Raw genomic sequence first — 14,256 nt, forward strand, 5'->3', positions numbered from 1 at the left:
TCAAGAGGAGGACGCTTAACTGACTGAGCCACCCAGGCGCCCTCGGACTGGTGCATTGTCTTCTAACTGATCTCTTTGTTTCTACCTTTACCTCAGCCCACCCCACCCACCCTACCCCAGCTTTATCACAGCAACTGGAGTAATAGTTTTAAAATGCAAAATTGAGAGTATCACTCTCAGATTTCTTTCACAAATGAAACCCCCCAAAAAAAGGCCCCACAAAAGGCCCCCATGGCCCATGTCATCTCCCATCTCATCTCCTGGAACTCACTGCTGGCACCCTGTTTTTGAGCCATTTTGGGCTATCTGTACTCTATAAATATACGGTATTCTGTTACACTCCCTTGTCCTTGCTCCTACTGGTACAATCCTAAAGTCTAGAATACACTTTCTGCCCTCTGCCTAAGCAGGTCCAATTCATCTTTTTGTAATGGCTTTATTGAGATACAATTCACATAAGAATCGACTCCTTTAGAATGTACAGTTCAATGGATTTTAGTTTAGCCATAGAGCCGTGTAATGGTCACCACGATTGCCAGAACATCTTTATCCCTCTAAAAGAAACTCTGCACCTATTAGCAGACACTTCTCATTTCTCCGCAGCTACCCACTTCAACCCTGGCCAGACCCTGGCACTGGTCAATCTACTTTCTGTCTCCATAGATTTGTCTCCAATTATTCCAGAGTCATCTTTCAAGATTTTTTTTTTTTTTCAGGCATTGCCTCCTCCTGTGTGCCTCCCAGTCCCCTGATTTCAAAGCCTCTCCTCTGGGCTGTAATAATTACCCCTGCATGGTTCTGCCATAGTACTTAGCCCACTGTATTCTTGCCTGGCTCACCACAGGAAGTGACTTACTCATCTCTGAAACCCCAATGTCCAATACTTGGCTTGGTTTAGAGAAAGCACCTTGTAACTACTGGTTAAATGAATGAATGACTTTCAGGAAGCCCTGACAGGGAGAAGGACCTCTCAGTAAGTGGGTGAGAGATGCATTCACTAATACACAGCTCAAGCCAGATGGTGGATACCTATGTGCCCAGTTTTCAGCTTACTTGTACTTGGATAAACTCAGCAAACACCCCACTGGTGTCTCTTCCATCTCTACAGTTGATACACAAGTTCCAAAACCTAAGGGAAACATTATCTTATGTGGAGGAGAGGAACTATATCCTCAGGAAATATTCATGATACAATAGTTGAAGCTTTATGTGTGGGACTAACTCAGGTCATTCTCCTGCTTAATTTTCAGAATTTTCTATTCTCTCTCTCTCTCTCTTCCTCTTGCCTTCCCTTCCTTTTTGTTTCTCTCTTCCTCCCCCCTCTCTGCCCCCACATACCTTTGGGATATTTTTAAAATATCCCTTTATTTTTAAAGCACATTTCAGAATATCTCTGATTAACAATGTTGGTCCTTAGATTAAAAAAAAACTAACTTTAGCATGAGATGTCTAAACACGAATCTACTCAAAAGCTGTTTAATTGTTCCATTTCATGCACCACATTTTTTTTTCACATGATTGGATCTTGAAAAAGCTCATTAGCAAAAGAAATATAAAACAATTTGCCAACACAATGGAATAACAAGATGTTACATACTAAACCATCTCCTTTTCAGCATTTTGTTGGCCTAGAGAGAAATGGGGGTGCACCCTGACTCTGGCCATGGCTGTCTGCCTTCCTCTGTCTCTGTGCCTTTCTCCCGGTTTCAAACTTCCTCATTCTTTTCTTCTCCTAATCTCTTACCCCATCTTCCTTGTCTCCCCTCTCCACTCCTGATCTCTTTCTCTCCCTTGTTTTTGACCCCCTCCTCTGCCCATCTTGCTCTGCAAGCCTTTATGTCTCACACTGTTTCTCCTCCACTTTCTTTTCTATTCTTCCTGAGTGGTTCCCTTTCTTGTTCCTTTCCTTCTGTTCTTTTCAGCCAGGATGAGGCAGGGAAGAGAGAGTGGGGTGTGGGGGGGAAGAGGGAGGTGAGCAGGAAAAGAGAGAGTGGGGAGGGATTGACCATGGGACTGTCCTGTACCTGCCACGTCATCTGCCACCAGAGGGGATGTGCCCCTGGTCCCAGTCACCCATATTCCCTTCCCCTTTAAGGTAAGGCACAGAACCTCTTTGTGCCTCACTTTTTTTTTTTTTTTTTTTTCTGCCTTGTAACATTGAAACAAAATCGTATGTTCCCAGACTACCTCCCGGAGATGGTGTTAGGGTCAAACTTGGGAATGAATATGAGAAAGGTTTGAAAAGAACCAGAGCCCTGTAATTGGAAGCACTCAGGGGAGAGGGTGGGCGGATTATGGCCCTGCACTGCTCCAGGATCTAATTAACTCAGGGTTGCAGTTCCGGCTTTTCTGAGGAATGTGTTTCTTCTCACCTTTGTTCCGCTCATCAAATCACTTGGTTGTCTGTGTACCTTGCCTGAATGTTCTTAGTGTCTTCGGAGGGGAAGGATAACTGGTTCCTTTGTATGCTGTTGATTCTTATCCCTTCCTTTTCTCTTGCCTCGGGCTAGCAAACGGGACCTCCAGCAGCCAGCTCTCTACCCCCAAGTCTAAACAGTCACCCATCTCCACGCCCACCAGTCCTGGCAGCCTCCGGAAGCACAAGGTATTATGTCTCTTATACCTTACTAAATCCCTTTGCACTCCGATTTCTTTGAATGGCTGGGTGAGGGTCTGCTCTGCCATCTACTTCAGCAATGCAGCAAGGCCAGAATCTCCCTTCTCTGGTCCTTGAGCTCACAGCCCTGGGAATCCCAGCAGGGACCAAGCTTCCAGTCACTTTCATTTATTCCTCTCACCGCCTGCCTCCCCCACGCCCCTCACGTTTACCTACTCCCAGTTCCACTTACCCAAAAGGAAGAGGTAACAAAGGTCCCAAATACACATTCTGAGTTCACAGTGTCGGTGTCGCCAAATGATGGCTCAGAGGGTGAGCTAAGTGCTTTTCACTCCAACTGAGAGTCGTAGCAAAGAGGGTGTTGAGGGCAACTTATGTCCCCAGGCACCAGTCGGTGGAAGGGACAAAGACAGCAGTTAAAGTTAGCACCGAGTGACTGACTCCCTTTAGATTTGCGGGACATCAAGATACAGACGCTAGTTTCGCTAGGTATGCTTCATTCCCAGGCAGATTCTGGTTCAGTGTAGGAGAAAAGGACACATATGTGCCGCATTGGCCCTGCCTGGGCACCGTTTACCCCTCCCAAGTCATTCCAAACAAACACCCCGCTAAAATAAGAGAAGTTTGTAAACTTGCTAGCCCCACTTTCCAAGCAGATTCCCACCCAGAAATCTCTTCTGGATAGAACATCTGGAGCGGGAGCGGTCATGGCCTTGAACCTCATCTCCGAGGCGCTGTGAACGTGGTTTCTGCTCTGACAATCTGCCACACTCAGGAGCAGCTCCTCCCTGCTCACAAGACTTGGTGTGAGATGGAAAAAAGCAAAAGGCCACTAGCGTGGCCAGCTCCATCATGGAACCACAGATGTTCAGAGCTGGAAGAGATTTTAGATGGAGATAGATTACTTTCACTTGATTCTCTCCATCATCTTGTGAGGCCGACCTTTTGCAAGGGAGGAAATTAGGACCCAGAAAGGTTAAGTTACTAGGGTGACACAGCTAGGTCGTGGCAGACATAGGCCAGCGACGCCATGTTGGTACCTAGAACTCAGCCGTGGGGGGAATATTTGCACCAGAAAGTCGGTTGTTACACGTGTAACAACAGTACACCACTGCCCAACATCCATTTTCTTTCTTCTTTTTTTTTTTTTAAGATTTTCTTTACTCATTTGAGAAAGAATGAGATAGAGAGAGCATGAGAGGGGGGAGGGTCAGAGGGAGAAGCAGACTCCCCGCCGAGCAGGGAGCCCGACGCGGGACTCGATCCCGGGACTCCGGGATCATGACCTGAGCCGAAGGCAGTCGCCTAACCGACTGAGCCACCCAGGCGCCCCCAACATCCATTTTCATTTCTCTGCATTAGGATTTTAATTTCCTGGTTAATCTGACCATTACCCGTTCCATCGTTCCTACTTCCTGTTCCATTCCTGTAAGGGCCCCTTTAAGTTTCTGGTACTGACCCTGACCAGAACCTTCTAATTGTCCTGCTCAGCTATTTGGTTTTCCCCAAAGGACGATCTCCCACACTGTCTGTATGGCCAGTGTTACCTAGAGGTTGTAGCAGGGATGAAAACTACTCTCGCAGTCAGCTTTCAGTTATTCTTCTAAGCAAAGCTTGTTAAGATGGACACTCCAAGATGGAAAGTAGCCTCCTTCTGTTGTTCCACTCTCCAACAGAAGCTCCTACGCTACATTGCTTCTTGCTGTGTCTTTGCCTTATGCATTTCTGCCCTTACCGCCCTTCAGAGAAGATTGACCTGCCCCCAGCACCTTCCATCAGTACCTTCCCAAAGGGATGGGGCAGCTTGGGCATTTATTTGGCCTGCTCACTTGAGTCGTTCAGCTTTTCAGTTGACATGTTCAGTTCATTTAGGCTGAGGACCCATCGTCCATAAGCCCGTTGAGGTGAGTGCTGACATTGTTAAATCATTTCTCCTGGTTGGGTTTGCAGGCTTTTTGTGTGGGTGTTTTGTTTTGTTTTGACTCAGTTCTACAAACTAACCACTGAAGGACTAGAACAAGCTATAGGGGGCGGCACTGTCAGAGCCTCACTGTGGGATTTCCAGTGAGTCCTTTTATTTTTAAAATGACTCTTTTTTTATGACAGTGAAGCAAACAAACATTACGTAATACATGATATGATTTTCAAGAGCCGACTTTTAAAAGTCTTTCTTTTTGACTGTGTATTGTAGAAATGGAGAGTACGGGCCAGTTGTTTGGTAGAATGTCCTTTGATTTAGGTGTGTCTGATGTTTCCTTGTGATTAAGTCCCTATTATGCATTTGGGGCAGAATTGTCATAGAAGTAATGTCATGTCTCTCTTAGTGCATCCAATCAGGAGGCAACAGCTTCATGCTTCACACCACCAAAGATGCAGGGTGAACTGGTTTTTCTGAATAAGCTAAAAAGTTCTGTGATCTTGGCTCAGTCCCCCTGGGTCTCAGGACTCGGCTTCTTGCTCCTCCTTTTACACAGCTACCTGAGCCTTAGTTAGCACCATCAAGGTCCTTGGGCAGTGGGCCTAAGCAGTTCTCATCTGAACTTCCATCCATGTGGACCTGAAAGGTGTGAGTCATGGTGGAGACAGGAAGCAGGTGGCTGAGGCCATGACTTTCCTCCTGCGCAACTGGAAACAAACTTGAAGTCCCAGCATCCCTTTGGTAACTTTTGATGGCTGTGGCAAGGCCCTAAGCTGTAATCAGCCACTTGGCTTCCCCTCTTAAGCAGCTCATGGAGAATCCTCTTTAATGCAGCTGTGAGGGGGTTAGCCAAAGTCCGCATACTCAAGTGCTACAATATGGACACAAAGTAAGTCCTTGGATAGTTAATGAGAACAACATTTTGCATTTCCATACTGCTTTATCCTTTTGCACAGTCATTTTCCTATTTACCCTTGCGATAACACTGCGAAAGAGCTAGGTCAGGTAGCGTTTCCATCTTACAAATGTAAAAGGGGGGGTGCCAAGGGCCAAGACAACCCCAGTATGATTCAACAATGTGGAGAAGGTAGCACATTAAAGATGTCCCAAAAGCCTAGAAATATAGGGAAACTCTTTTGTTTATTTAAAAATGTTTTCCAGATTAGTGATTGCACTCATGCCTTTAAAGGCATTTGGCTTGCAAAGCTGTCTAGAGATCAGAAGGGAATATATTTGACATATTATTTGAAAATATAACTAACATTATTTAAATACACATTCTCCTCTATGTTTCTAGACCTTTTTTCTGTTGTCTTATAAGCGCTTGGAGATATCGATAGTTTGATGAATAAAGCAGGGTCCTGATCCTTAAATCACAGACACCACTCTAAGTGGATTTTGGTAGTGTAATCAAGAGCGGACAAAAGGACTATAGGAACACAAAGAGGGGTGGGAAAGGTCTCTGCCTGGGGGAGGGTGGGAGGTGGGGAAAGTTTTGCAGACTAGGTGACACTGAAGTGGGCCCTGAAGCCTGGGTAGGCTTTTGATGGCTGAAGAGAATGGGACTCCAGCATTAAGCCACACCATCAGGAAAGTGCAGGGCACATTTGGGAAAAAGCACACCCAAACTAGAAGCCAGGTTTCTCAAAACTCCTCTCTGACTTCCTTTGGACTATAAGCTCCTTGGACCAGAGACCAAGAGTTTGTTTTCTCTGACAATAGTATCGCCAGCACAGCTGTATTTGTTACAAACATTTTGTTCTGTAGGGCTCCAAGGGACTAAGCAAATGAATTTCAGGTGCAAATTATTTGTATTGTTAAGCAATATGTGTGTTTCTGTATTTCTACATATCGATCAACAAAAACACAGAGTTGAGATAATTCCTTTTCCTGAACATTGTTCTACCCACACAAGAAAATACCTTTTGAATACGAAATAAGTGGATGGAGGACAGAAGTACAGAAGTTCATTCCCAAGACTAGTCCTATGGATTCCCTCCACAGCCTGCCTCTCACCTTACCCATCCCAAGTCATAGCAACTCCAAGTGCAGTCTCCTCCCTATTCTACCCCTAGGCCTGTCCCCCTGCCTTCCTCTGAAATATAAGTCTGAAATAATCCCCTCCTATAATTATTTCCACCAGCCAACCAACTACACTGAAGGATCTGTTACATGAATGATCAAGAGCAAGGGTGAATGCTAAAGCCCAGGGTTCAGTGTGATGGGACTCAAAGGGGCCTCCATAATGAAAAGGCCCTTCTGTATTGCCCCCAAAATGCCCAGGGAGTTCATGAACTTGGCAGTGTCTGTCTCGTTTCTCCTGCTTTGGTCTAACTAATAAAACACAAAATGCAGTGATCTGACTTAGAGAATTTTAGAACCAGAAGGAAACTGAAAGATCTTCTAGTCTGCATCTTCCTCAACTTTCAGATATAGAAGCAAAGGCCCCGTAAGGGGAAGTTAAATAGCCAGGATAGGGCTAGAACCTAGGGCTCCTGACTCTTAATCCTGTGCTCTTTCTCTACAGTGGACATGCATTGTGTGTAAGTTTGACTAATGGAATTCATCAAAAGTCACAGTACAGTCATAGAACAAAACTACTACAAAACCGTCTCTTACATTTCTACACATCATTACATGCTGGATAGTACTAAGTCCATTATACATCGATGCATGCATTTTGCTCTGTAGGGTAGCATGCTCAGGAATCACATAATCAGTATTCAGTTGTCAGCGTAAGGGATTTTCAAAGGTACTATTTTTTTAATAACAGCTTATTGAGATATAATTCACATACTGTAAAATTCACCTCTGCAAAGTGTACACTTTAGTAGTCTTTAGTATAATTACAAAGTCGTACAAGAATATATTCATCACCCTTAAAAGTAGTCACAGCCCCTTGCCCCTCTACCCAACCCCTGGCAACCACTGATCTACACTCAGTTTCTATGAGTTGGCACATTCTGAACATTTCCTATAAATTTCCCTCTGAGCACTGCTTTAGCTACATCTCATAACTTTTGGTGTATTGTTATTTCATTTTCCGTTATTTCAAAAGTCCTTTCTAATTTCCCTTGTGATTCCCCCTTTGACCCATTGGCTATTTAGCAGTATGTTGTTTAATTTCCACATATTTGTAAATTCCCCAAATATCTTTCTGTCTTTGCTTTCTAATTTAATTCCACTGCAGTCAAAGAACATACTTTGTATGATTTCACCCAGGTGTAGACTTGTTTTGTGACCTAGCATATGATCTGTTCTGCACAATGTTCCATGCGCCCTTGAGAAGAATGTGTGTTCTGCTGTCGTTGCATGGACTAGTCTATAGATGTGCAATTGTTTGTAGTGCTGTTCAAGTCTTCTCTTTCCTTGTTGGTCTTCTGCTTAGTTATTCTGTACATTACTGAAGGTGGAGTATTGAAGTCTTCAGCTATTCTAGATGAGTTGTTTATCCCTTCCTTCAATTAAGTAATTTTTTGCTTTATGTAGTTCGGTGCTCTGTTGTTAAGGCACATGTATGTTTATGTTTTCAGATGTATTGACCCCTTTTGTGATTAGGAAATGTCTTGATTTTTCTCTAGTAACAATTTTTGTCTTAAAGTCTATTTTTTTCTGTTATTAGTATAGCCTCTCCAGCTCTCTTTTGATTACTAACTGCATGGTAAGTCTTTTTCCATCCTTTTGCTTTCAACCTACATGTGTCTTTAAATTGTGACTCTTTCAGGCAGCAGAGAGGTGGATCATGTTGTTTTTTTGTAAAATCCATTTTGCCAATCTCTGCCTTTTCATTTGAGTGCTTAATCTACTTATGTTTAATGTAATTTCTGGTAAGGTAGAAATTACATTTGCCATTTTGTTATTTTCTATATGTCTTATGTCTTTTTTGTTCCCTTATTCCTCAATTTCTGCTCTTTTTTGTGTTAAGTGTTTTTTCTAATGTACCATTTTAATCTCCTTGTTGTATTTTTACTAATTTTATTTTGAGTTATTTTCTTAGTGGCTGCCCTGGAGAGTACAATTAACATCTTAGTGCAATCTACTTTGGAATAATATCAACTTAATTTCAATTGGATATAAAAAAATTTACTATAGTATGGCTTTGTCCCTCCCCCCCCCCGCCCTTTTGGGCTCCTATTGACATACAAATTACCTCTTTATGCATAATAAGTCCATCAGCACACTTATATAATTACTATTCCACGCAGTTGTCTTTTGAACTGGATAATAGAAGAAAAGAGTTACAAAAATAAATTTGTACTGTCTTTTGTATTTACCTATGTATTTACTTTTACCAAGTGTTCTTTCTTTCTTATGTGGATTTGAATTACTGTCTATTGTCCTTTCATTTCCCCCCTGAAAGCTTCTCTTTAGTATTTCTTGGAGGATATGTCTGCTAGCAATGAATGCTCTTTGTTTATCTGAGAATGTCTTGTTTTCTCCTGCATTCTTGAAGGATAATTTTGCTAGATTTTCTTAAATGCCTTGATCCAATAAGGCTCCCTGCCTTGGCTGAGACGCTGTGTGTGTGTGTGTGTGTGTGTGTGTGTGTGTGTGTGTGTGTTGGGGCATGATTTCAATGCTCTGTCAGGCAGTTTATAAATTTCCTTAGCCTTCATTTGCTGCTTGTGCAGGGCCTCAAGGCCAACCAGAGGTGAGAGTCTAGGACCTTCTTAGGTCTTTTCTCAGAATACACCCAGTCCTGAACATATGCCATGTCATTGAGATTCCTGGGAATATGTGAATATGTTATAGCTTTTCAGAGTCTCCTAAGGACACTAATTCTCTAGCTTTTCCTTTTAAGATTTTGAGCAGCTTCATTTGCCCCAACAGTTTCCTCTACTTTAGGCAGCTGTGATTTCAAAAAATTGCAGCTGATTAATGCTCCTTGAAAAGGCGGTTCACAGTGAGTGTGCTCTGCATCAGGTCAAATAAAGAGCCCTACAAGTGGGAGTTTCCAAGGAACTACCAAACAGGTCAAATAGTGACAATTCTCTGGGTATGGGGCATTTTGGGGAGCTCCCAACTCATTCTGCACCGTCTGGTCACCACTAAGTTGCTGTTGTTCAGATACTGGAACTGGGAGGCTGTTGGTTTTCAAAGGTACCCTGGAGCTGGGGAGAGAGAGAAGGGAAATAGAATAAGCTAAAGCACTACAAGTTTTGGTATTCTTACTGAGATTCAGCCATTTTTCTTGAACAAACACTTTTTGGATTGCTGAAAGCTTTTGGTTAATTTCCAGGGTTCTGAAAAAGTTGGTATTGACAATTTTTCCAGTGTCACTGTCGGAGCAGATTTTCAAAGAGTCTTTCTTTGCCATTCTGGAAGTTTAGAGCTCAAAGATACTTTTTACTATGTTCAATTTTCACTTTACTCAAGTACAAGAGAAGTAAAATCCCTTCAGAGATGTGACCCGATTGTGTACCACTTTGCCTGAGTTCAATTTTACAAGTTTTTATTGAGCTCCCTATTTTTTCCTCAGCCTTGCACTTCCTGTTTATCAGTTTTATAAGAGATTGTGTTTGGTAGTTTAGAACAAGGGTGCCAAATACTGCTTATGGCCTGGTTGTTTGGGGATAGCCCCCCGATGTAAAAAAAAAAGAAATGTTTCTTATATCTTTAAAGAGTTGTAAAACAAGCAAAACCCAAACAAACAAGACTGCATGACAGAGACCATATGTGGCCAGCAAAGAAAGCACAAAATATTTACTATCTAGCCTTTTACAAAAAAGTTTGTCAGCCCCTGATTTACCATGAAGGGATGGCGGGTTGGTGAGAAATGAGTCTATTTGCTATAGTTTCCTTTCTTGTGTTTTTTAATGATCAAATAGTCCCTTGAGGGTCCAAAATAACAGTCTGAGAGGTGGAAGAGACATTACATACTGTCCTTTCCAATACTGAATTTTCTTGATGAAGACACCAAGATTCCAAGACTTGTTCAATATCACAGTACTAATTATCCGGGACTAAAAGTTCAGGTTTCTGATATACTTTGCTCCTCTTTCCATTGAAGCTGCCTAAAAATTTTCTTACCCCTTCCTTCTCAGCAACAAACAGTCTTTTTTAAAAAAGATTTTATTTTCAAGTAATCTCTACACCCAACATGGGGCTTGAACTTACAACCCCAAGATCAAGAGTCGCATGCTCTACCGACTGAGCCAGCCAGGTGCCCCATAGCAAAAAGCATTCTTAATGTTAGATAAATAAGTCCCTCTCCTCCTTCCTCATCTTCGTTTTTTCCTTTGACTCACAGAGAAGCTGTGTGCTCCAATTTTTTGGACAGTTCTCTACCTAAGCTTTTTCTTTGTATTATACCAAGGAAGGTCTCTTAAATATCCACAGAGTTGACCCTAAATTTTTTGGTTCCCTTTAGTATCTTGTTGATAATGTGAATGGTAACAGTGGTTTTCAAACTGCTTCATTTGGAGATGGGTGAGATTCTGCCTCCCCCATGTCCGATTCAACCACAACAGCTACACTTTCATTTATTTTATGTATTGGGCTTCCAAACAAAATTTCGTTTGAATAGAGGATTTAGAAGGAGAAGAGAGAGAGAGATTAAGAGAGAGAGAGATTTGAAAATCGCTGATTTAGATTCTGAGTGAAGTAAGTCCAAGAAGAATCACAAGTACCTCCAAATACAGCTCTGGGGACAGTGGGAAAAACCAGTATCATGTCCTCTTCCCATCTCCTCAAGACGTAGACAAGCCTTGGGCAGAATTGGAGCCATAGATCCTAATTCCTGGTGCAAAATGGAAGAGCATCAGGAAATAAGTTGCAAGTAGGCAGATGGGTTACATTTTCTGGGTTAGGCATTTGTTCAGGACCTGGCAGTTCTCTGGGAGCCTGAAATGAACTGACACATATATTCACAACTGATTTTTGACAAAGGCGCAAATTCAATCAAAGGAGGAAAGATCGCCTTTTCAATAAGTGGTGCTGGAGCAACTGAATATCTATAGGCCAAAAAATGACCCCTAACCTAAACCTCACATCTTATGCAGAAATTAACTCAAAAAATGGACAATAGATGTAAGTGTAAAAGAGGTGTAAAAGGAAACATAGGAGAAGATCTTGTGATCTTTGGCTAGGCAAGGAGTTCTTAGGTTTGACAACAAAAGTACCATCCATAAAATAAAAAGAATAATAAACTGGACTTCACCAAAATGAGAAACTTTTGCTTTGTTAAAGACCATGCAAAAGATATGGAAAGACAAGCTACAGAGTGGGAGAAAATATTTGCAAGCCACATATCTAACCAAAGACATATATAGAAGATAAAAACAGCTGTTAAAACTCAACAGTAAGAAAGAAAAAAAAACCCAAGTAGAATATGAACAAAAGACCCGAAGAGGAGCACCTGGGTGACTCAGTTCGTTAAGCATCCAACTCTTGATTTCGGCTCAGGTCATGATCTCAGGGTGGTGAGATCGAGCCCCGTGTTGGGCTCCATGCTCAGCGTGGAGTCTGCTTGAGATTCTCTCCTTCTCCCTGCCCCTCCCCCTGCTCACGCTCTGTCTCTAAAAAAAAAAAAAAAAAAAAAAAAGACCCGAAGAAACGTTTCACTGAGGAGGAATTACAGATGTCAATTATGTATACGAAAAGAAGTTTAACACCAGTAGCCATCGGGAAAAAGCAAATTAAAACCATAATGAGATACCACTACAAACCCCCAAGAATAGCTAAAATAGAAAGTAGTGAAAACACCAAATACTGATGAGGACATAGATAAACTGGATCACTAATACTTTTCTAGCAAGAATGTAAAGAGTAGCCCCACTCAGGAAAACAGTACTGCTGTCATTACAGACTAAACGTGCAATTGCTGTACAACTCAGCAGTGGTACTCCTGAGCATTTATCCCAGAGAAATGTAAACTTCTGTTCACGCGAAAACCTGTATAGGAATGTTTATAGCAAGCTTAATTTGTAATAGCCCGCAATGCCCTTCGATAGGTGAATAGTTAACCAAACTGTGGCATAACCGCACTATGGAATGTGGCTCAGCAATATAAAGGGGTGAACCTGCTGATGGGTGCGACAACTTGTACGAATCCCCAGGGAATTACGCTAAATGGGAAAGGCCAGTCCCAAAAGGTTACATACCGTACGATTCCATTTATATAACAGTCTTCGAATGATGAAATTGTAGAGATGGGAAACAGATCATTGGTTGCTATGGGGGGTTTAGAGGTGGGAAACGAGGGGCTGTAGCTCTAAATGGGGTAGCACGAGGGAGCCCTTTGATGGGGGTACAGGTCTGTATCTCAGCTGTGGTGATGGGCACACAAATATACCCAAGTGGTGAAATTGCATAGGACTACGTGCACGCACACACAACACGAGTGCATGGAAAATGGCAAGATGTTACCATTGGGGGAAATTGAGTGAAGGGTACATCAGCACAAGTATTCTTCCCGATACTTCAGCTTCCTCTGAATCTGTAATTAGTTCAAAATAAAAATTAGAGAAAATACTAATTAAAAAAACCCAGTCATCTGATGTTGCCCATTTCAGAGCCCAAGATGGCAAGAAAAGGAGTTAACTTTATCTCTTATCTTCTTACAGGATCTGTACCTGCCTCTGTCCTTGGATGACTCAGACTCACTTGGTGATTCCATGTGAAGGAGCAGAGAATGTTCAGAGTCCAGAGTACAAATCCAAGCTTACCGTTACAATAGGGTACTTCTGCTCAAGTGTCCAACAGGGCTATTGGTGCTTTCAAGTTTTTATTTGTTGTTGTTGTTATTTTTAAAAACACACTGTAATATGTTGGGTTTATGTTCCTGTGATTTCTCCTCTGGGCCACTGATCCACAGTTACCAATAATAAGAGATAGATTGATAACCATCCTTCGGGGTAACTTTCCGGGGATGCAAAATGTCCTAGTCCATGACCTTTCTATTGAAAACTTAGGCGCCTGCGTTATTTCTCTCCCGTCTCACTTTGCTCATACACGACAGTCTTCCTTCTGTAGAGGGTTGTTTACATACATAGCACTTAAAGTGCGTATGTGGGAAAGAAACTCATTGGCAAATCCAAGAGTGACAAACACAAGTGCCCCTTGTCTCCCGATCTCAAGAATGCTGGAGGATCCTGGGAGGGCAGCAAGGCAGCTCCCCAGCCTCGCTCTTTACTCCCAACTGAGCCTTCAGTTTGTCGTCTAGCACCAATTCTGGCTGTCAAGGGGGAGAAACACCAGCAACTTGTAATTCTGACACCAGATGCTTAGGACCCTGGTGCAGGGCTAGCAAGAGAGAAACCAGGCAGAACTGAAAAATACTGTAGGCGTTTCGGCAGAGTTTCTAAAGCACAGCAAATTTCTTGTCGATCTCTCCAGTGGGGCAATTTGGAGTCAATAAGCAATTAAGAGTTGGCGGTGAGGGACTTCATATGCCTGATTCCTCTAGGAGACTGTCTAACATAGCAAGTTATTACACAAACGGTATGGTATCCATCTGTCTCTGGTCTATTGAATGCCTTGTAAACAGCCAACACTGAAAACACTGTGAGAATTTGTTTTCAGGTCTGACACCTTTCGGTCGCTTTTTATAGCAAGAAAACCAATATCCTTTTTATAAAACTTCATGTCTGTACTGCAGGAGCAAACTCTTCAGGCTCCTTTTTTATAAACTGGTGATTTTTCTTTTGTCTAAAAAACACATGCAGAAAATTTACCAAAAAAAAAAAAATGCAGAAGAATAACGTAGTTTAGAAATCATGCT

General features: G+C 42.3%; 1 protein-coding gene across 1 annotated transcript in view; it reads left to right on the forward strand.

The window, feature by feature from the left end:
* The window catches only part of DCX (doublecortin), a 101,661-nt gene extending 88,505 nt beyond the window's left edge, over window positions 1–13,156 (forward strand). Inside the window, exons 6-7 of the mRNA XM_021685616.1 lie at window positions 2,511–2,605; window positions 13,100–13,156. Coding sequence (XP_021541291.1) covers window positions 2,511–2,605; window positions 13,100–13,156 — 152 coding nt within the window. The remainder of the gene's footprint in view (window positions 1–2,510; window positions 2,606–13,099) is intronic.
* Window positions 13,157–14,256: the final 1,100 nt, after the last annotated feature.

The sequence above is a fragment of the Neomonachus schauinslandi genome, chromosome X (assembly GCF_002201575.2).
Source record: "Neomonachus schauinslandi chromosome X, ASM220157v2, whole genome shotgun sequence".
Lineage (NCBI taxonomy): Eukaryota > Metazoa > Chordata > Mammalia > Carnivora > Phocidae > Neomonachus > Neomonachus schauinslandi.